The sequence below is a fragment of the Mesoplodon mirus genome (genome assembly GCF_964341445.2).
Source record: "Mesoplodon mirus genome assembly, chromosome: 12".
In the NCBI taxonomy this organism is placed as follows: domain Eukaryota; kingdom Metazoa; phylum Chordata; class Mammalia; order Artiodactyla; family Ziphiidae; genus Mesoplodon; species Mesoplodon mirus.
Window position 1 is genome coordinate 73,924,578 of NC_138988.1, and position 22,454 is coordinate 73,947,031.

At 55.6% G+C, this 22,454-nt stretch overlaps 2 protein-coding genes across 3 annotated transcripts in view; both read right to left on the reverse strand.

Annotated features, from left to right (window-relative positions):
- TFEB (transcription factor EB) overlaps nucleotides 1–12,216 on the reverse strand; it is a 48,582-nt gene extending 36,366 nt beyond the window's left edge. For both annotated transcript variants that reach the window (XM_082639653.1, XM_082639652.1), the window contains exon 1: nucleotides 12,120–12,216. The gene's annotated coding sequence lies outside the window, so the exon portion shown is untranslated. The remainder of the gene's footprint in view (nucleotides 1–12,119) is intronic.
- Nucleotides 12,217–14,037: 1,821 nt separating this feature from the next.
- PGC (progastricsin) lies at nucleotides 14,038–22,454 on the reverse strand (the record flags this gene model as incomplete). Its single annotated transcript, XM_082638727.1, has 9 exons — nucleotides 22,393–22,454; nucleotides 20,291–20,441; nucleotides 19,767–19,884; nucleotides 18,691–18,809; nucleotides 17,854–18,053; nucleotides 16,513–16,635; nucleotides 15,829–15,976; nucleotides 14,947–15,045; nucleotides 14,038–14,190 (listed from the first exon to the last, which is right to left on the reverse strand). The coding sequence occupies exons 1-9, from the start codon at nucleotides 22,449–22,451 to the stop codon at nucleotides 14,038–14,040; spliced, it is 1,170 nt and encodes a 389-aa protein (XP_082494853.1). The 5' UTR covers nucleotides 22,452–22,454.

The window sequence follows — 22,454 nt, forward strand, 5'->3', positions numbered from 1 at the left end:
ACAACTCTACCCAACGCAGATGGGCTCCCAGCTCCCATCTCGTGGACCCGGGGCTCCAGGTCACCTACAGGGTCCCTCCCTGCTCCAGACTGAGCCAATGACAGCCCCACTGCCCACAGAGCCGCACAGGGCCCCAGGCCAAGCTGCCCCTGCACCGAGATGGAGAGGCACCGAGGGGCAAGAACTTGCAGGAATCCTACTAGGTCCCGGGCGGGCCAGACCCTAACCCACACATCCTCCCTGTCCCTCCTGGAGGTGTGTGCCCCCTTAGCCAGAAGCCCCACGGTTCACTGCTTTCCTGACTGACCCCACACCTGTGACCTCAGCCTTTGGCCTTCCCAGGGCCTCCAGACACCCAATTCACACTCTCACTCTGGCCCACCTTGAAATGGACCCTGAGACCCAGCACAGTCCTGTGAAGCTCTGGGGAGATCTGAGCCACCATACGATTCTCACTTGTGGGAAAATGCTCTTGCTACACTTGCGATTTCAGAGGTTCCTCGGCCCCCGAAGCACTTCTCTAACAGCCTGAGACACTTGACATTTCGCTAGTGTTTCTTTCTGGTGGCTAAGGGACTCCCATCTCTGGTAGGTAGATACTGCTTTTCAAGAAAGGCAGGCAGTCACTGAGCTGTCGCTAGTCATCTACACCTCAGGGTGGATGAGGTTACTAGGCCCTTTCACGAGAGTATGTCTCAGGAAGGGATAGTGTAGTGGCGGGGAGGCTAGGCACGCCAAGGTTCCTGAAGACGCATGGGGTGAGGTGAGCCTCAGAATGGGGAGGTCAAAGAGTCCCGGAGAGCTCTGACCCAGACTCTGACCCAATCCTGGGCCCTCCCTGAGATAGCAAAATCCAGAAGGACACAAAGCTTGGCCTGGGTGTACAGAGCCCCTAAGGATGACCTCTGGCTCCCACGCTTCACCACCACACTTGAAATGGGGCCTCAGATAAGGAGTATGATAAGCACCTCTTATCACCCCATACAACCTTGGACTCCCACCCAGCTGAGGACAAAGTCAGAAATGGTTTTTTCTGGGCCCCAGGGCTCCCCAGAGAGCCCCTCATTTCTGCAGCCCTCATCAAAAGGCAGGGGCCCTCAGGGCAGTTACCCCACAGCCCTCTGAGACCTGGAATAGCAGGAGGCTCACAGCCATCACCTGATGCCTCCAGCTCAGTGGATGGACAGGGAGCACAGTCGAGGGGAAGGGCTGGCGCTGGAAACCCCCCACCCCCTGGAAACAATGTCCATGGGCCCCTTTGCAGTGATGCTTCCCAAGATGCCTACACAGCCACCCTCTCCCCAGTCCTGGCAACAGCCTATGAAGGGGAGGGGGCAGCAACACTTGCCACCCTCCTTTTTAGACGAGGAGACTGAGGCTCAAAGCATTTAGTCACTTCCCTAAGGCCACACAGCGAGGTCATGGCAAATCTCAGGTTCCTGGATCCTTCCCTAGAACAGAGTTTCTCAACCTCAACACGATTGACACTTGGGGCCAGATAACTCTTTGTTGCCGGGCTGTTCTGAGCATTTTAGGACCTTTAGCAGCATCTCTGGCCTCTACCCACTAGATGCCAGTAGCATTCCCTGAGTTGTGACAACCAAAAATGTCATCAGACATTGCCAAATGTCCCCTGGGAGACAAAGAGAACTACTGCCGTAGAAGGACCTGAAAGCCGGGCACCTGCCAATTCTAAATTGAAGGGTATCTGCTGGAGCCCTAGATGTGCCAGGCAGGAAGGGCCTGAAGGTGCTGGTAAGTACCCTGTCGGCTCAGTACCCTCTGGGCAGAGCTGCCTCATTGGCAGCCAGTGCCACTTGGGAATCTCGTCCCAAGACCACCTCCCCCCCGCCAACCTATAAACCAGCCCCCTCCCTGGCATTCAATATTTCAGTGGTCTTTCAATTATTTTGATCACTCACCCCTGTGAGTAAAAAATTTTGAGCACCCCCAATATTAGTTTCTTTTCTCAGGAATTGTTTATAAGTACCAGTGTATTAATATATCATGCATGTGAGCAAACATATACAAAAATAGATCTTTAAAAAAGTGAGAAGGGAAATATAAATTACACCCATGATGAGATACTGTCACATGCTCACCAGTGGGACAGAACTGAAACAGTCTACCAATACCAAGTGTTAGTGAGGATACAGAGCAATAGGAACTCTTAGGTGTCACCAGTGAGGAGTAAATCCGTGCAACCACTTAACACAGTATTTACTAAAGTTGAAATATGCATTGTATAGCCTGTGCTCCAGCAATTCCGTTCCAGGTTATATGGACTCTGGAGAAGTGTATGCACCGGTGTACCAAGAAGCAAATTCCAGGATGTTCTTACAGCATTGTTCACAGTAGCCAGAAAAGGAAAGCAACCCAAAAGTCCATGAGTGGCGGGATGCATACAAATACGGTAACAAGTTCATACAGTGGATACTATACAGCAGTGAAAATGAACACACCACAGCTACACACAACAGTGGTGGACGGATCTCACAACGTGACAAAAGAACATGTTCAGTGTCATTCCAGCTCTAGAAACTCAAAACCAGGCAAAACTAAACTCTCTTGCTAAAGGATGCAGCTACAGGTGGTTACATGATAAAGGAAAACAAGGAACTGATTATCTTGAAAGTCAAAATAGTGGTTCGCTCTGGGGGAGGGGCTTATGACCAAGGTGGGGCACACAAGCTGATTTCAGAATGCAGGTTACATTCTGTTTCTTCATCCTGGGTGGTGGTAACCTGGGTGTTCACTTTTTTTTTTTTTTTTTTTTTTTGTGGTACCTGGGCCTCTCACTGTTGTGGCCTCTCCCGTTGCAGAGCACAGGCTCCGGACGCGCAGGCTCAGTGGCCATGGCTCACGGGCCCAGCCACTCCGCGGCACGTGGGATCCTCCCAGACCAGGGCATGAACCCGTGTCCCCTGCATCGGCAGGCAGACTCCCAACAACTGTGCCACCAGGGAAGCCTGGGTGTTCACTTTTATAATTATTTATTACATTATCCATATAGGTTTATGCTCCTTTTGGCAATTATGCTACATTTCACCATAAAAGGAGGGACAAAACGATGAGATAGAAATACATAGAAATAGAAGTTCTAATATTTTCTTCTCACACCTGGCTTTGAAAACCATTATGATTAGGCCAAACCTACTGGATGAGAAGCTATAGTTAGTCACAGGTCTGGAGGAGCCAGTGGCACCCAGGGCTCTCTGTAGAGGGGCTCCTCCAGCTGGCCCTTTCATCTCCCACCCATCCCCGGGCATCCCAGCCACCACATGCCCCTGGTGGCCAAGGGCAGGGGGTTGCATGATGCTGGGCTCCCTCGCACCCACCTCACCCTGCCCTGGGCCATTCCTCTGGGTCCCCAACAGCAGAGCTCAGAGGTCCACACTGGGAAGGCCCTAGGGGAGCAGGGCAGGCCTCACACACCCTCTAAATACACCAAAAGAAGGAGGGAGGCAGAAAAATGAAATGAAGAAGATGAAGCAGGACAGGGAGACACACCCGCATCTAGGCCTGATGTTCCAGATGCCGTGGAACTAGATGAAGGGTCAGAGGGATGGGGATGTGGGGGGCAAAGGAAAGAGGGGGGAAGAGAGGGATGCTGGAGGTGGGGGGGGCAGAGGCACTGCTCCGGTTCCAAGCCCAAGCCTTGGGGCTCAGCAACAGGTGTGCCCAAAGAGGCCTGAGCTGTTGCACCCAATTTAGCACCGTGTGCCCCAGGGCCCAGGGCTTCAAATGACAGGTGGGTAGCTCAGGAGCCAGCAGCCTCCCTGTGGCCTCACCTCTCACTCAGCAGCCTCTAGGCCTCTGGGAAGAAAGGACCCTGTCCAGGAAGGCAGGCTCCTGGGCCTGCAGAGGTGACCCCCGGGTGGGAGGACCCAGGGATCGAGAGAGCCATTCTTTCTGGCGCTCAAGGGGTGAGAAGGGCTGAGCCAAGGTCTCAGTGCTGGCACGAGCCCTTCTGTAAAAACTCTCTCTGGACCAAGGAAGAATGCCCTTCGGCGGGGAGGGATAAATTGGGAGATTGGGATGGACATATACACACTACTATATATAAAATAGATAACTGATAAGAACCCACTGTATAGCACAGGGAACACTACTCAATACTCTGTAATGACCTAGATGGGAATAGAATCTAAAAAAAGAGTGGATATGTGGATATGTATAACTGATTCACTTTGCTGTACACCTGAAACTAACACAACATAGTAAATCAACTATACTCCAATAAAAATTAATTTAAAAAAAAAAAGAAGGGGCTTCCTTGGTGGCACAGTGGTTGAGAGTCCGCCTGCCGATGCAGGGGACACGGGTTCGTGCCCCGGTCTAGGAAGATCCCACATGCTGCAGAGCAGCTGGGCCCGTGAGCCATGGCCGCTGAGCCTGCGTGTCCGGAGCCTGTGCTCCGCAACGGGAGAGGCCACAACAGCGAGAGGCCCGCATACCGCAAAAAAAAAAAAAAAAAAAAAAAAAGGAAGAATGCTCTTCAGACCAAAGGGCCAGGCGTCCACACATTTGTGGTCATTTAGTCCACGGCTCTGTACTATCTCACATCACTCTGCCTTTCACTGTCCTCTGCAGTTACTGAAATTCCCCACCAGCCTACCAGTTTTGGGGGAGGAGCCGTGTCTTTATTCCCACCCACCCTGCTGGGCTGGCACAGTGCCAGGCCTCCACTCAGTCCGTGCCTGCTGACCCCAATGGATGCTGGAGCGGGTCCCCCGCAATCCCTGGATCCCGGTCCCCTCCTCTCGACAACACAGGGGCTGCGCCAGCCGGCCTCTGAGGCCCACAGCCCTGCAGCTCCAATCAGCCCATGGCAAAGCCAGATGGTGCCTCGCTGGCAGGGGCAGCTGAGAGCACACCTGGCCAGGGCAGGGAGGGGACAGAGGCGGCAGGGGGTGGACAGGATAGTGTGTCACCTCCTGGCCACACTGCACCCCTCAGGGATGTAGGAGCTGGGGCAGGTGCTGTCCCCAAACCAATTGTAAACAAGGCAGAGGACAGGCTGTGATTTCCCTAGGCAAACAGGAGAAAACAAACCGGAGCCCCACCCCACAGACCCACTGGTAGAACTGGGGTGGGGGAGTGGGGGGGGTAGGGGGCAGGGCTGCTGCTGCAAACTCTCCGCGGGGACGGACAGGCTGTGAGCCCCATGCTAGAGCCAGGCTGGGCCTGGATCACTGTGGGCAGAGGCGGGGAGCTCCTCCTTGTACAAGTCCCTGGGAACCAGTCCCTGGGTCTTAAATGGTGACGTTCTTGCAGGGCAGAGACCACGGATAAAGCATTTGTGTGTCCTTGTTTCTGAGCACACGACCGGGGCCCCATTCACGCTCGCTCACTCACTTCATGAAGCTGTACTGGGCACCCATTACACACCAGCCTCTCTCCAGGCACTGGTGATACTGCAAGACAGACCCCACCGCTGTGCTCAGAGTGTGACCTTGGAGCAGTCCATTCATCTGTAGATTGATGGGCTCTGACTCCAGCTCATCTCACCACCCCACTGCAGGGCTGGAGGACCTGCCATCACCTCTTCTCCCCTCCCAGAAGGCTTCCCCGCAACTTCCCCAGCTTCCAAGGAAGACTCCACCCACACAGGCCTCCCAGTGAAACCCCGCTGTCACCCGACTATCTGCTGCCCTCAAGGCCCAGGACCCCCTGGAAGATGATGGACACATCCCTACTCCCAACAATGACCCCCACCCACCATTCCAACGTCTCCAGGCCAGGTGAAGAAAGGAGAAGGAAATGGCTATTTCTTTTTCTTTTTTTTTTTTTTTGCGGTACGCGGGCCTCTCAGTGTTGTGGCCTCTCCCATTGTGGGGCACAGGCTCCGGACGCGCAGGCTCAGCGGCCATGGCGCACAGGCTCAGCGGCCATGGCTCACGGGCCCAGCTGCTCCACAGCATGTGGGATCTTCCCGGACCGGGGCATGAACTCGTGTCCGCTGCATCGGCAGGCAGACTCTCAACCACTGTGCCACCAGGGAAGCCCGGAAATGGCTATTCCTTGCATGTGTATTATCATTTTTATTAGTAACCAAAAAATGCAATTCAAACAGTGATCAAACACCCTCCACAGGGTGGGAAAGTAAAATAACATGATGGATCTTTCTACAGCCTCACTTTGGGCTGCTTTGGACACCTCCACCCTGGTGCCAGCAATGCCACCCTGGCTTCAAGCACTTTTATGGGAGCTTCAGACCCCACCGCCCCCGTGTCCTGATGACTCTCGGGGCTGGTGCTGTCCACCTCACCCTGCCTTAAGCAGTAACTATTTCCTGAGCACCTATCCTGAAGGGTGGGGCTAAGACTGGACACTGGTCAGTTTAATGGGAGGTGAGGGCAGAAAGTCAGGATGGGGGAGGGAGGGCTGACCATACCAGAGACTAGGGGTCACCAAATGGTCTCAGGGTGGTTCCTGCCCCTGGAAAAGGAGATAGGCCTAAGAGACCCAAAGCAATCGGAGACCCAGGAAACAGATAGCTCTTGCCTGGGTAGCTGCAAAACAGTAGGTTATCAAAGTGGGGTCCCAGGACCAGAAGCATTAGCATCACCAGCGAACGTGTCAGAATTGCCAATTCTAGACCTATTGGAATTTGAAGACCTACTCAATTAGAAACCCTGAGAGTGGGGCTCAACAATCTGTTTTAACAATCCTGCAGTTGATTCTGATGCCCACTCAAATTTGAGAACCACTGTCCTAGAGACAGGGCTTTAGAATCATCAGACAAAAAAAATTTTTTTTTAATATTGATGCCTAAGCCCCTCCCTGAAGACTCAGATGCAACAGTTTTTTTAAAAAGAGCTCCCCAGGGCATCACAACCTCCAGCTGGAGCTGCAGATGGAGCAGTCCCCTGGTCTCCTGGAAGGGTGTGCCTTTATGGACAGAGGATTTGCCTATAGGGAGGGGAGTAGGGGAGGGGTTGCCAGGAGAAGGGACCAGCATGAACAAGGGCTGGGACGAGGGAATATGGACCATGAGTTTCTGGATAGTCTGTTGGAGTTCCTGGATTAATCCCATGGCAGCACATTTGACTCTGGGACACCACTGTGTGGATAGAAGACAAGAAGGCGGCCTGGGACCAAGGAAGCTGGACAAGGGTGGGGATGACCAGACCTCATTTCTCTTCCTCCTCATGCCCACACTTAAGGGACAGGAAAGAAAACTGGTGATGACTCTGCCTCTTGCTTCTGCCCCTCTCGGCTGCCCTCTGCTCTCACCCACTGCCCCCACTGCCCCACAGCCAGCAAAGCACTTCCTTGTGGGCACGGTAAGTTCCACATCTTGCCTTATGGCTGAGATTTTATCTCTGCTTTTAATGGCACTGCAGACAAGGAGATCTGTATCTCTGGTCAGAGTGCAGGAGGGCCAGGCAGCAGGAGGGCAGGGGAAGGGCCTCTGGTCAGGAGTGAGTAGTAAGTGACCAGGCCAGATGCTATCCTAGGAGTCCCAAGGGGCAGGGCAGGGCAGGGGAGGTAGAGATGCTGCAGGCATGGCCAAATCTGCTACCTTGTTAATTGTGGAGACCGAGCAGGGTGTGGTACAACAGGGAGTGGTGGGGACTGTGGCCATGGAGTCTGCAAAGCCCCATAGAAGGCATTTTGCTCGAGGCTGCTAGACCCACGGGAGAGGCCTGTTTGCAACCCATAGGTCTTTATTTCTCCCCTAGAGCTCTCTATGCCTCTATTTCCTCACCTGGAAATGAGAAATAAAGACATTATAGGAGTTAATTATGATAATTAACATTTTTTGAGCACGGCACTGTTCTAGGTCCTGTACATGCAGCGAGCACCAACATACTTAGGCCTCCCTACAGCACTATTAGGTAGGTGCTACTATACTCCTCGATTTCTAGGTGTGGAAACAGAGACACGGCACGGTTTAGCAGCTTGCCCAGGGTCACACAGCTGGTAAGTGGCAGAGCTGGGATTCCAAGCCAGGCAGCCTGGCCCTGGAGCTCATGCTCTAGGGTACACTTAGCCCAGCGCTCAATACATGGTAGCTATGGCTCTGTCCCAAGAAAAACTGGCTGGTCGCTCCACGGGGCCAGGCTTTAGCGAAAGCTCTACTGAGTGGACTTGGGCAGCACCTCCCCCCTCCCCTGCACCCCATACCCAACCCTTTCTGAAGCCTCCCCTGCCTTGGTGCCTTTGAGGAAGATTGGTAGAAGGCTCGCACTGGAGGGGACTCCACAGATAATCTAGGTTCACAGATTTGGAAACCGAGGCTGCGAGAGGCAGGGACCAGCCATGGATACATAGAGGGAGAAAATTTGGGCCATCTTTGCAGTCTACCACACTAATAAAGAGAAATGGGCAGGATGGAGGAGAGGGCTGAATAAGGGTGGGAATGGGTGCTAACATGTGAGGCAGGTCCCAGGTCATGTCAAGGTATATTTTATACATTATCACTATAGGTATTTTGTGATACCACACGGCCTGTCAGTGTGGGGTCTCCTGGGTTCTTCTCACGACTCTCTGCTCTCCCCTTCTCACCCAATAGCCCCCCAGCCTTTTCTCCACATCTGATTAATCAAGTGCCTACTGAGGACTTCACTGTAAGGGAATATTTGAGGTATCCAAAGAGACCCAGGAAGCCTTGTCTGAACCCATCTCTTCCCCGGGCCGGGCAGGAGAGTTCTTGCCAGGGGTCCTTCGTCACCTGTGTCAGCAGCTCAGAAGAGCAGCCAGGAGACAGGTGTGTCCTGGGGCAGGGGCTTCAGCAAGTCCCACCCCTGCTCAGAGCAGGAGACCCCGGCAGAGGAAAAGAAGGTTCCTGCACCACGACACACCCTGCCTTTTAAGACAGAACTCCTGGGAAACCCTGAAGTGGTCTTCTGCAGGGATTGAGAACATGGATTTTGGACTCAGTTGGGCCTGGGTTAGAATCCCTACCACTTCCAGGCTATGTGACTTCAGGCAACCTGCTTAACTTCTCTGAATCAGTATAATGAAAATAATAAGTACTACCGCATTCTGAAGAGTAAATATACAATAAATGTTGACAACTATCATTATAACTAAATTTTATTATAATATTGTTCTATTATAGCATAAAGAGAATAGATGCATATTCTATTAATGTTATCGTTACACTCTCATATCGTTACACTCTCATTATCTCATAGATAATGTTATCGTTGCATTCTCATAGACATGTATATAGACAATTCATCTATATACATGTATGTAGATACCGATAACCTCATAACCACACACACAAACTCCCATCAATCACATACACCCCACACTGACATACAGAGCAGCACCCTGGACTCACCATGTACCAGGCACCTGATTCCTTACAGCAGCCTGAGAAGTTTGTACATTTTTATCTCCCTCTTTTCAGATGAGGTTACATATATTATATGCAAAAACACCCACTGTATCCTGGGATGTGGACACTTCTGGCAGCTCTGGGAACTCTGAACTCCCTCCCTCTGTATCAGAGGAGGCCAACCCAATTTCCACGGTCATCTCCAGGGCAGCCCCAAGCTGGGCCCCAAGTGCTGACTGCCCTCCATCCCTAGGACAAAGGCCCAACCTGGCTTTCATGCCAGCTGCGGTCGGGGAAACCCCTGCTGCCGGGAGAAACCAAGTTGACTTTGAAAAGGAAGAGACAGAAGCCAGGGGGTGGCTAGGCCACTCCCTGTGGGGGCAGGTGCTAAGTAACTCTATAAACTCTGGCTAATGATGCAATTACAGCCATAAACAGAGCCCCAGGGGGGATCCAGGCCAGAAGCCAGACCCTCAAAGGGCAGCCAGGCCTGAGAGGTGGGAAGCCCCTCCCACCTGCTTTCCAGCCGAGAGGCTGAAAGGGAGGCCTCACTGGCCGTGGAGGTGAGCACTGGATACTCCCATCATCCCAGAACCCTGGATGGGTTCCTGCCTGCCCTGGCCCACCCTCCTACCCACCTCTGACTGTGAGTTACCAGGCCATCAGCCCACAGAAGCCCAGGGGCTCTCCCTGGATTGAGTGCTCACCTGAGATGTCCCCAATCCCTGCACCCCTTCCATGGGACACAGAACCAGGAGACCTGGGTTCCCATTTGGCTGCACCTCACAGAGCCGAGCTGAGGACAGGATAGCATTGCAGCTGTAACAGGCCTTGTAAGCTGTAAGCAACACTGGCTGCTCTCCCGCACAAGCAGAGCATAGAGTCACCCTAAACAGCCCTTCATTTACACTCTCTGGTTCCCGACTCACATCTAGAAGCCAGGAGGCAGGCAGAATGAAGGGGTCCAAGTGAACTGCTATTTTTCCCACGGCTGGGGGAACTGAGGCATGGTACAAGCACACCTCAGACTACCAGGCAGGGCTCCCAAGGCAGCCAGCCCTTCCCCTCTTCAGCCTCTTCTGGCCTGGCTGTCTCTCTCCCAGACTGTGATCTCCCTGAAGGCAGGGCCTGGGGGCCATCTCTCAGGCTGGGAAGAGTGAAGGCCTCAGAGGCAACAAGCCAAGGAATCAAGAACTGCGATCTGATCTGAGGGCACCCACATCTGGCAGCCTTGGAGGACACCAGAGACCGGCCCCCTACCTTCCCCTCCACCCCCAGTTGCCCAAGAGTGCCAGGTCTTGGGCCGGTGGAATCTCAGCTAGGAGGGTCCTGAGCCCACATCCCAGTGGTGTCACTGGGGACCTGAACCGGCCTGTCCCCTTCCCTGCTCACCCAAGCACCTCTCTCTCAGGGTGGGGGGTGGGGTCTGGGCGGCAATTAACTGACACTTCCCCAGAGAACACTAAGCCAAAGCGCTGAAGTTTAGTCCAGAAACTGTTCGCGCAGAACCATCCCCAGAACAGACGGGCGGGAGGACGACAGCAGGAGTGGACGGGGCATCTGAGAAGGACCCCGCGGTGAGGGGCTGGCCTGGAATGAGGAGCGGGTGGGGGAGCCCTGGGCAATGCGGGCGCTAGCGCAGACAAGCCCCGCCCCAGGCGCCCTCTCCCCCTCCCTCCCTTCCTCCCTCCCCCTGGGCGCTGGGCTGGGGCGCGCCGGGCGGCTTCGGCGCGAACCTGCTCGCGCAACCCTGAGCAGCTCGGGGCAGCCGTGCGTGAAGCCAGAACCCCCGGCGGGAGGGGGCCGAGGGGCGGGGGAGCCGAGCTGGCATCAGCCCGCTCCCTTCGAGGAGGCGAGCGCACTCGCTGCGGCCGAATAGCTGATCGGGGTACCGGGAGGAGGGGAGAAGAAGGAGCGCTGACTCGGGGGCGGGACAGCCTGAGGTTGGGCGGTGCGGACTCAGGGAATCGGGGGGAAGGGGGCGTGTTTCCGGGATTCGGGACCGAGAAGAAGGGGGATACTCAGGGGGCGGGCAGATGGCTGGGAGCTCCAGGGAAGGTAGAAAGAGGGGCGTACAGTGGGTGAGCTTTGGGGTTGGGGTTCCCTAAGGTCGTGGAATAATGCAAGGGGGAGAAAAAGACTGCGCTCAGGGATACCGGGGGACTCTGGCAGAGGCGGCTTCTTCAAGAGACCGAGGGGGAGGAAGGGAAGGGAAGGGAGGGAGGGATGGTACTTCCACCCGCCCCCACCTCAGCTTCCAGCAGCCCGGCCCCCGGGGCGTGGCGCCGCTCCGGCCCTCCCATTCCCCCGGACCATCCAGGCAGGGCCTGGCCCGGCCGGACTCGGCCCCCGCACACCTCCCCTACCTCCGGCGCCCTCCCCCGTGCCACCCGCCCCAGCCGCGTCCGGTGGAGAAGAAGTGGGCGCCGGGCCCACACGCCCTCAAACTTATTGCAAGTTCACTCCCACGCCTCCCGCCCCTTCGACTCCCAGCTCCCGGGCCGGGAAGGCCCGTGCCCGCCACGGCCCCTCCCGCCTGGTTACATAAGGTCGCAGAGAAGCCGCCCCCCGGCCCGGGCCTGAAGGGAGGGGCTGAAGGGGCTCCCAAGCTCCGCGGGCAGCGCCGCCCCGGCCATGCGCCGGGCGTCCCGGGCTAGACGGACAGCGGGGCGGGTGGCAGCGCGGCGCACACGGTCTCGCTCCCCTTTCCAGCCGACACCCCCACCCACCCACCTGTCTCCCGGACCCACTGGATCGGACCAGGGGAGCCTGGGTCGGGGGTTCCGGGCCCTCCGCGCACCCCTTGCCCCCCAGCGCCGCTCACCTAACTATGAAGGTCAATCCGTCCGCCGCCCGCGCCCCGCGGCTCCGGCAACTTGTCCCAAGTTCAGGTGTCCGGCCCGAGAGCTGTGTCGGCCACCCCCTCCCGGGATCCTCAGGCTCCGCGCCACCAGGGAGGCCCGCCCCCGTCCGCCCTTCCCTCTGCCGTCGGCGCCGCCGCCGCTCCCTACGTCCAGCCGGCGGCCGCCGCCTCCGCTGTCACCGAGCCCCGCGCCCGGCGCCGGGGCTCCTGCTGTCACTCCGCACCCACTTCCCGCCGCGCCCGGCAGAGGGCAGCACCCTACCCCGCGGCCCCGCCCCGCCCGACTCCGCCCCACGTCGGCCTGCCGCGGAGCCCGCTGGGAAGCGTAGTCCTCCCTGCCGCTCGGCTAGGCACGCCGGGATTTGTAGTCCAGCTCTGTGAGTTCAGGCCTGTACAGGGACTTGGCGTTTAATTTGGAAACTTTGTTCCACTTCGTTTCTACCCCTTTTGCAAGTTTTCTCTTTTCAATAAGTGATGTCCGAACCACAGATCACCACAATACACCCTGTGGCCTATCTGACCCCAAGGAGAGGCTTGCAGCGGGCTGGCTTTCCTGGAGTCTAGGAAAGATGTAGGGTCCCAGATGGTGTGCTGTTGCCATAGAAACCCCTCTGTGTCAAACCTCAGTTTCCCTCCTGGCGGAGTGGGGTACCAGACCTGGATCTTGAGCATAAGGGACAAGGTTGGTCAGCATGGTAAAGGAAATATGACTATAAAATAAAGCCCACCTCCCCTCTAATTGTGAGTTCTCCATTTATATATACCCCCTCCCCACCTAGACCTCATCAGCCTGAGCTTGCAGGTACCCCCCACTGCCATGATGCTGGACAGAAATTTCCTGACCTCTTTCGTGTCACCTTCCCCTGCTGGAAGTTACAGGGTGCTGAGCTATCATTCTTTGCCTTTTCCTCCTCTCCCTCCTCCTCCTCCTCCCCCTCCCCATACCGTGTCCCCACCCCCCACCCCAACCAGGTTTCTGGGTCTTTTGCTGGGTGGGTCCTATGGAGGACAGGAATGAAGTCCAGAAGGACAAGACCTCTTGCTCAGTTGGTTAGAACAAATGGGCTTGATTTTCATGTGATTCAAATAGCTATCCCTCTTGTCCATGGTTGAGAGCCAGCCCTTCTTTAAAGACAAGCCCTGGGACATAGGGGTCTGGGTTAAAATACGATAGGCTTAACTCAGCCCAGATCTTCTGGAGCCCTCCTGGAACCTACTAGGTTCTGGTGGCATCAGGTGATCTCTCCCTAAAGGATCCATGACTGTTACAAATGTGTATCGGCATCCAGCCTTACTCTGAAAGCTCCTAGTGAAACTTGATCACAGATAAGGAGGAAGAGGCCTAGACTTAGGATACATTGGGCCCCTAGTCACACTGCTAGCGCACATGTGTGGGGTAACTCTGGTGGTAGTTTGGTAAATTAGGTCAGCAGAGCATTTTGGATTGTCCATTACAAAGGAATGCCCTGCTTCCATGCCACTACCACAGTCTTCCCTCTCCAGAGAGAAGATGTGAACAGACTCCAAGCTTTGAGGGATGCAGGGCCCACCCCCAAGCCCTACCCTGTGCCCTATTTCTCTTAGGTTCTCAGTGACCCACTGCAAACCTCCTAGAAACTCAGGGAGAACATGGTGCAGCAGAGGCAAACGTGCCCCTGACTCTCATTGTCCCCATTGTCTGAGACCAGGGGCTGCCTTACAGGCCACAACTGCCCTCTAGAAACAACAGCTGGCCAATATGGAGAAGAAAGATTTATTGTTAGAGAAAGTCCAGAGTCCAGAGAAGGGAGGCTACATGCAGAGAGGAAATGCAGAGAGAACCCCCTGTAGCCTGGGAGGCCCAGAGGGAGAAGGGAGCCCGGGCGTCCAGGCGCTGAGTCTAGACGGCGGTGGCAAAGCCCACCCTGTTGTTGCCCAAGTCATAGACGGAGTAGTAGGACCTGAGGAAGACGTCCCCAAGGATCCACAGGGGCTGGCCGTTCTGGGAGGGCACGTAGGTGGACTCGACCCCCAACATGCAAAAGCTGTCGTCGTACTGCACGATACAGAAGGGCAACACTCATTCATCCGCTCACACAGTGACGGGGCTCTGCTCAGCCCAGAGCCCCAGGCCAGCAGCACAGATGCAGAAACAGGTGAGCCAAAGTTTCTGCCCTTGAGGGCTCACAGGCCAACTGAGCCTTCAGAGCCAGAGCCGGGCTGGTGGGGGATTCTGGCGTGGCTGAGGGCAGGCTGCAACAGGCCTCCCTCTGCAGGGTCTCCTTGACTCCCTCCTGTTCCTGATTTGGAGCAGGTCAGCCTGGCAGTAAAGTCTTGGAGCCAGACCAACTTGGGTTCAAAGCTTAGCTTCACCCTGACTAGCTATGTGGCCTTGGGCCAGTTACTTAACTCTCTGAACCTCCAAGCTTTTATTTGTAAAATAGAATCAGTATCTTGCTCATTGAATGTTGCGACGAGTAATCAGGGAAATGTAGACAAAGTGCTTCACTCAGTGGCTGACTCTCATAAGTGATCACCAAAGAGCCAGTGCCCCTCCCCCCAATTAAAAATAATCATTAATAATAGATGGCACTCTGCTCTTTCATAGCCTCGTTCCAGAGACGGGTGTTTAGAATCAATGGATGGGGAAAAGAAATCAGTGCTGCAAGGCATCAGGAAATGGCGCGAGGTAAGGAGACCCAGCGTTTCTGGCTACCCACCCCTTCCTCCCACCCCTCACCCCCATCCCCCATCCCCCACCCTCCCGATCGTGTCCCCACTCTCTCAGCCTGCAGGGGCCAGGACTTACATTGAGGGTGTAGGAAGCGGGTGACAGAGGGAACTGCACACCATTGATGATGAACGTGAGGGTGGGCAGGCTCTGGATGTTGTTACAGTCCACGACAAGCTGCAGAGAGGAACAGGGCCCGGGATGCCTCATCTCCCCGCTGAGAGTACCTGCCAACCCCATCACCTCAGCCCCTCAGGACCCGGGCCTGAGCCCCAAGCCTGCTTTGGGACTGGAGGCTGCAACATCAATCCTGCTCGTGTTACACATGAGGACTCACGTGCAGAGGGTAGGATCTGGGGGGACCTGAGCATCTCTCTCACCCCAAACATGACTCTTGCTTGAATTTCCCCCATGAGAGAGATTAAATCCACACCCCCTTCTCTGCAAGTGTCCTTTTAAAACACGCAGGTCTGTAGAAGGCATGGCCCATCAGTCCACCAAAGTTAGTGGGAATGCATTAATTAGGCAAACCCTTTGGTGGGCTCAGGAGGGGGCACGGGGCAGAGAGCATGGCCCTGTGGAGGTGAAGGAGCTGTGGACTGAAGGGTTGTCCCTTGTCACTCATGGGCTTGGCAGCACAGTCTAGTTATTTCCCTCTTACTGCAAAGCCCGGCAGGTGTGTAACCTGTTTCCGCTAAGGGGCTGAAGCTCAGAGGAAATTCTGCCTAGTAGTGACCTCCCCACACCCTTTTAGCACAAGCATCTGGCTCCCCTGGATCAGCCTTCGGGCCCCCAGCCAGCTCCCAGCCCCAGTCATCCTGAGCCCTCCCCCTCCAGTGCCTGGGGGCAGCGAGAAGCACAGAGGCCAAGAATCAGGCTATTCCTGTGCTCCCGGGAAAAACCATAAATGCGCCCTGGCTGGCCTCCCCCGGGGAAGGGGCACACCTCCGCCACACGCACCTGTCCATTCTGGTCTTCCTCGGCCCCTGTGGCCTGCAGAAGGGAGCTCATGAACTGCTGGGGCACGGTGAGCAGAGACGTGCCAGTGTCCACGATGGCCTGGCAGCCCTTGGAGCACCAGCCTGTGGCCTGGTCACCAATGAGGAACCTGAACGGTGAGGAGATGGGCGGCCTCAGCGCCTCCCAGCTCAGGGCAGCTAGGGGATGAGCCGCAACCACAGAATCGAGGTGCACCTCAGGAAGATAAGGACTCTGCAGAGGTCAATCCAGCCATCCTCCTGCCTCATACCAAAGTCTGTCAAAGGCCACCTAAATGGCCTTGGAATCTCTTTCTAAAGAGTTCCAAGGATGGTTCTAGAAACACTGAAGGCCAGGGTTACTGATTCGTTGTAAGTACTTCGAGCAAATTAGTCCCTCCCCCTCACACACCCCAGTTTTCTAATGTCTAAGCCCCTAGGGTTGGACTACAGGATCCAAAATGTCTGGGATTCCCAGTCCTGCCCCTTCCTATGTTGTCCCCACCCCACCCTCCTTCTCCAGGCCAACCTGGGCCTTGAAACCCCAGCTGAGGGTCCTCTGTCCCCCCGCCACCCGGCAGTACCCGGATGTGTGTGTGTGACATGAAGTGCCTCAGAGCCTGCTCCGAGGAAGTGCCCACGCCCCCAGGGCCCACCACAGACTCACTCCTCAACGCCAATCTGCCAGTACAGCTCCCGGGTGACGGGGGACCAGTTGATCTGCCCCGTGTACAGGCTGCTGTCCACACCCCCGAAGATGAGTGCTCCCCCGTCCTGAGAGCCCTGCTGACTGCAGGACATAAAGCAAAAGTGAGTCAGGGAGTGGCTGTGGAAAAGGCAGGAAAACAGAGGTCCTGCCCTGGCTCCAGACTGGGGCTCCCTGAGGAACGGCTGTGTCTCCCCTCAGACCGGGGCTCCCTGAGGACGGGGCCGTGTCTCCCCTCGGAATGGGGCTCCCTGAGGAACGGCTGTGTCTCCCCCAGACTGGGGATCCCTGAGGGAAGAGGTTGTGTCCACCCCCCGCCCCGACTGGAGCTCAGACTTCCCAGTGCCTCAGGCTCCCAGGTGCTGCTGCTCCACCAAGCGCTGCCTCTGGGGAAGCCTCTGGTCATCTGGCCCCCCACCCTGCCACACACCACGTTCTCCATTCCCTTTCACTTTGTGCTGCTGGTGGAGTGTGTCCACGGGAGCCTGACCCGGGCCCAGCTTGTTATTTTTCTGCTGGGATCGGAGGGAGGTAGGGCCCAGGTGGAGGGGAGGGCAGGGCCTCCCCTGTTAGACAGAAGACGAACCTGAGTGTGGAACTGGGCAGAGCTCCTACAGGCTAAACTCAGAGGCCAGTAACCGACGTAACAGGATAATGTGGTTGAAAGATTCAAATGACTAAGCCCCAGAGAGTAGATATTGACTATGTCTAGAAGGTAGTTGTCTAATTCTGGAGAGGAAAGAAAGTCCACCCCAGGCCACACGCGACACCCCCACCCCCACCCCTCCTACCGCCTGGCACCGGGGCCCATCCACATAAATCACTGAGTTGGCTCGTGTGTGTGGTAAGCATAACAACTTGCTAGGAGTTCATGGTGGACCTAGACCAGAAGACTCCAGGACCTGCTAGAACAATAGATCAAAGGAGATGAAGCAATAGATTGCTACACAAAAGAGGTGTCCAGGTAGAAAACATTTGGTCAGAAGGAAATGAGCTAACTGGGGCTCTGGGCAGGAGGTAAACCCAAGAGGTATGGAGAAGCAGTAGCAATGCTCAAAGAAGGGTTCAGCTGGAGGAAGGAGAGATACTGTCATGGCCGAGAAATACAAAGAAGAGGCCGAGCGGGCAGGGACAGATGCGGGGGCTGGGGAGGGGAGGAGGAAGAGTCAGAAGCCCAGGAGGAAAGGCCCTGCCACATATTCCTGCTGGGAGGCCTTCAAATCCCAAAGTGTTGAACCTCAGCCGTCCAGGGCCCCGGGGGGGCATGGGCTGGGAGCTGGGGACCGCCAGGTGGTTCCTTACCTGCCGAGGTAGAAGCTGAAGACTGGGCTGGTGAGGGCACCCTCCTGCAGCATGCCCTGCAGGGCGGTGGTGGCCCCGCCCATGGACAGGGAAGGGTAGGCCAGGCCCATGATGCCATCGAACTTCGCATAGAGGAAATTGGAACCCGGCTCGTTCTGACTCAGGCCGAACTCCTGGTTGGGGACCTGGATGCCCTGGACCTGGAGGGGAAACAGAGGATGGGAGATGACAAGTGTATCTCCACCCACCTCCCCCAGGCTCCCCCTCCTCAGACCCCTCAAGGGTCTGTTCTTCATCCCTCCTTTGCTTCTGCTGCTTCTCTTCTTGACAGGTTTGCAAAAGCCACTTTCTCTTCCAAGAAGCCATCCCTGACTACTGCAGCATTCCCCACCCCAACCTTCTTCTTCCCGAGGCTTTAAGTTCCTTAAGGACCAGGTCATCCAACTATTGTGGTGCCCTCGGTGCCTGGCACATCATGGCCCACAGTGAGGGTTCAATGAGTGAATGGATGAGCTTTTTTTTTTTTTTTTTTTTTTGGCTGCGTCTTGTGGCATGCGGAATCTGTTCCCCAACCAGGAATCAAACCCGTGCCCCCTACAGTGGAAGCGTGGAGTCTTAACCACTGGGCCACCAGGGAAGTCCCTGGATGAGCCTTTATTGTACTGATTTTCTGGCCTGTACGGTAGAGCACTAGGTGTTTCCCATATTTTTCAGGGCCTCCATCTAAGTCTCCCCATCAGACTGTGAGAATTTTGAGGTTAGAATCCAGCTCACAGCCCCGGACTACCTTCCCCACATCTGGGTGTGGGGACAGGGGCAGCCGGCAGCATCACTCACTGTCAGAGTGTCATAGCCGAAGAAGCCGGTGAGGCTGCCACTGCCATACTGCAGGGAGAAGGTCTGCCCATTGGTGGAGTAGGTGGAGGACAGGCTGGGGTTGTAGCGGGTGTGGCTGGCTGCAAGGGAAGGAAAATTCGGGAAGTCAGGATGGCTCACTCTCAGGCCTGCCGGGCTGCCCACGTGTCTCCCAGCCTGGGCTTACATCCTGGGGACTCAGCACTCCCCCCATGCCCCACCCTCCACCGGCCACTGAGTCAGGTGGTGGCCAGCTGACATTCCTGGCATTGGAAGACCCACAAGAACTGGCCAGCCTTGACTCCAAAGCCCCCTCTGACCTACAGAATCTTGAGATGCCCTAGGATGGTGACCTCCCTATGGGCAGGCTGTATAGAATCTATTCATCTCCCTGACCCCCAGCAGATCTCCTGACACATGGCGAGTGCTGAGAAATTACTCATCGGATGAAGGAGTGAATGAACCTCCAGGGCATCTGTGCATTCCCTGACCCTCACCTCACCCTGAGGAGAAGCTGGCCACACCAGGATCCTGAGATAGCCTAGGATGGAGCCGATGAGGGACCTTCTGGACTACAGGTGTCAAGACCCAAACCCCTAGGCTTTAGCAGGGACCAAGGCAGCCCTAGGAAGTGAACATCTCCTGTCTCCAAATACAACTGAGGGGACCACATCTATATCCTTCTCCCGTGTCCCTTCAGATACTCAGTAAGAACTTAGTAAATCATGGGGTGGAGTAGCATAGAAAGAGTGTTGTAGAGTGGAGTGGGATGGAATGGCATTGCCCAGAGCAAACAGAACGGAGTGGAGTGAGCTGGGCTGGGCTGGAGTAGGTGAAGGGATATGTATTGGTGAGCAGGGAAAGCAGAGGGGCCACCCAGCTCCATGGCCAGCTTCTTCCCTCTGGCTTGGGCATGTGCCACGTGACCCTGGACAAGTCCCTGGTCCCTTCCAGGACTACAGCTCTCCCCAGCAATCTTTATGAAGTGCGGCCCTTCCCCAGAGGGTGTCAGTGCCCTGCCCTGCCAGCCGCCCTCCCCTGCCCAACCTAGCACTCACTGCAGGCCTGGCTCTGGCAGTAGACAGAGGGCACCCACAGGTTGGAGGAGCCAGTATCAAAAAGGACCAGGAAGTTCTGTGGTGGGGTCCCGATGCTGATCTCACCAAAGTAGGCAGCCTGGGCGGGAGAGGGGGGACATGGGCAGGCTGTTAGCTCTGGCGGGATCCAGGGACCATCAGGCCCAGCCTCCTCCACGGATAGAGTGACAGAGTGACCAGCCCCACAGCCCGCACCAGAAGCAGGGGCCTGAGCCTGCCCCCCATGCTTGCCCAGAACCCATAGACCTTTGGTCCGAGCCTGCCCGGGGCAGCTGCAAAGGTCTCTGTGGACTCAGCTGCCAGGTCAGCAGGGGCCCCTGAGTGCTCCGCCCGCCAATGAAGTCTCCGGGCTGGCAGGTTTGAGAGATGGGGGCAGGCCCCGGGGGCCGGGGGGGAGGGTGCAGAGAGGAAGGGCGCAGCTCACAGCCCAGGCCTGATCTTTGGCAGCAGGGAGATGGGGAGCCCCGGGGAGGGTCAGGACTTACGTCCATGTAGTCCATGGGCTCGGAGGTCACGCTGAAGTCATTAAAGCGGTACTTCTGGGCGGGGTCGTACTTGTGGGTCCTCAGGAAGTCCTCCAGTATCCCCTTCTCTTTCATGGTCTCACGGATGGACTTGAATTTCTTCACGGGGACTCTGCAGAAGGGCTGGGGTCAGGACAGGACCTCCCTCTTTCCTACAGAGGCTCTAATATCCCAATCTCTCTCTCTCTGCATCTCTGTTTGCCTCAGGCTCCCTGCCGCTCTGTCCTCCGGTGTCTGCGGCTTGTACGTGTCTGTGTGTCTCCCTCTTTCTCCATCTCTGTCTCAATCTCTGGTTCTCTCTGGCTCTTTCTCCCTCTGCCTCTCATTTTCTTTCCCTCTCTTTCTCTTTCTTTCAAAACTCTTCTCAGGACTTGCTCTGAGATTCAGAAAACAACTGCCTTCATCCATGCATGCCCCCACCCCATCACATGGGTCCTCATCCCACCCTGGTCCTCCACTCTCAGATATCCCATAAACACTTTCCCAGGCAGGGGAGAGGAACTTCAGACATTACCCTTTGTAGGATTTGTACATTTTTGTTCTGTTTTGTTTTGTTTTGGTTTTTGGGTTTTTTTGGCTGTGCCACGTGGCTTGCGGGATTTTAGTTCCCTGGCCAGGGATTGAACCCGCGCCCTCAGCAGTGAAAGCGCGGAGTCCTTAACCCCTGGACCGCCAGGGAATTCCCAATTTGTGCGTGTTTAAAAAAGGTTTCAGAGGGACTTCCCTGGCGTCCAGTGGTTAACACTGTGCACTTCCACTGCAGTGGGAGCGGGTTCAATCCCTGGTCAGGGAACTAAGATCCCACATGCTGCACAATGTGGCCAATAAAATAAAATAAAATAAAAGTTTCATAGATGGCAAAGTTCACCCCAAAGAGAGTCCTCTGGTACAGTGGCTGTCAGGCACCTGGTGCTGCCTGGCCGTGACAGAGCACAGGCCCAGGGAAAGAACACTAGCCTGCGGACTCAGAAGACAGGGTCCTAGTTTTGCCCCTGCAGCTACTTGTCTGGCCTAGATCAGTCATGCTTCTCTCAGGATGCAGGGACAGCGGGGAGGTTGGCCTGGGTGGTCCGGAGCCCACGTCAGCTCTGGAACTGCATGTACTGAATTATGGGTTTCTGCCCATGTCCTCCCAGACCTGCTTGCTGCCATTGCCTAGGGGTCTCTGCGGGTCCACCCAGGCCTGGTTCCAGGTTCCAGAATTCCTGCTGCTTTCACTTCTTTCCCCATCTCTTCCCCATTCCCCCAAGACCCTTCGTTGTCCAGAAATTCTCTGCTAAACCCATTCACCTTGAGCTATGAAGGCTGATGTTTGCTCCACCCCATCACAATTACAGAATTTGCATATTCAAAGAAGTTTCTGAGAGGAGCCATCTCTTTGCCAAAAAATCACTCTTTAGTGGTAGAATAGCAGGCAGTGTGGCAGGCCGGGAGTCCTCCTGATGTCCTGTGAGCTGTGCCGCCTCGTTCCCTATCCCCTGACACCTCAGCGTGTAGAGATTACATGACTGGTGTTTCTGCTTAGATGATTTTGGCATCTGCCAAATAAATTGGGGGCCTTAAGGAAAATACTAGCAAACGTCTCCCTATCTAGATATAATTGTACCAGCCGTTCAGCATCTGCTTGGGTGGTAGTCACCCCTATTCTCCCTGTTTCCTATCCATCTTTTCTCATCAGTTGGGGAAAGGATGGTGCTTCTCCCTTTGACTGGAAGTTCCCTGAAAGCAGAGGCCATATCTCCTCCCACCGCTGAGTCCTGTCTTAACGCCGATTCAGGGAGCCTTCCCTGTCCAGAAGTCCCAGAGCAGAGGCAGATCATCCAGAGAGCTTCCTTGTCCCTTCCAACATGTGAGGATAGCAAAAAGATGGGGGTATATGAACTAGGAAGCAGATTCTCGCCAAACACCAAATCTACAGTCACCTTGATCTTGGACTTCCTAGCCTCTAGAACTTTGAGAAATAAATTTCTGTTATTTATAAGCCATCCAGTCTATGGTAGTTCATTAAAAAAAAAAAAAAGGCTGCCCAGGCTCCTGCCCCAGCAGCCAGGCCCCAGACTCACTTGATCACGGCCGCCTCCAAGGTCTGGAGGCAGATCAAGGCCACCACCATCCACTTCATTAT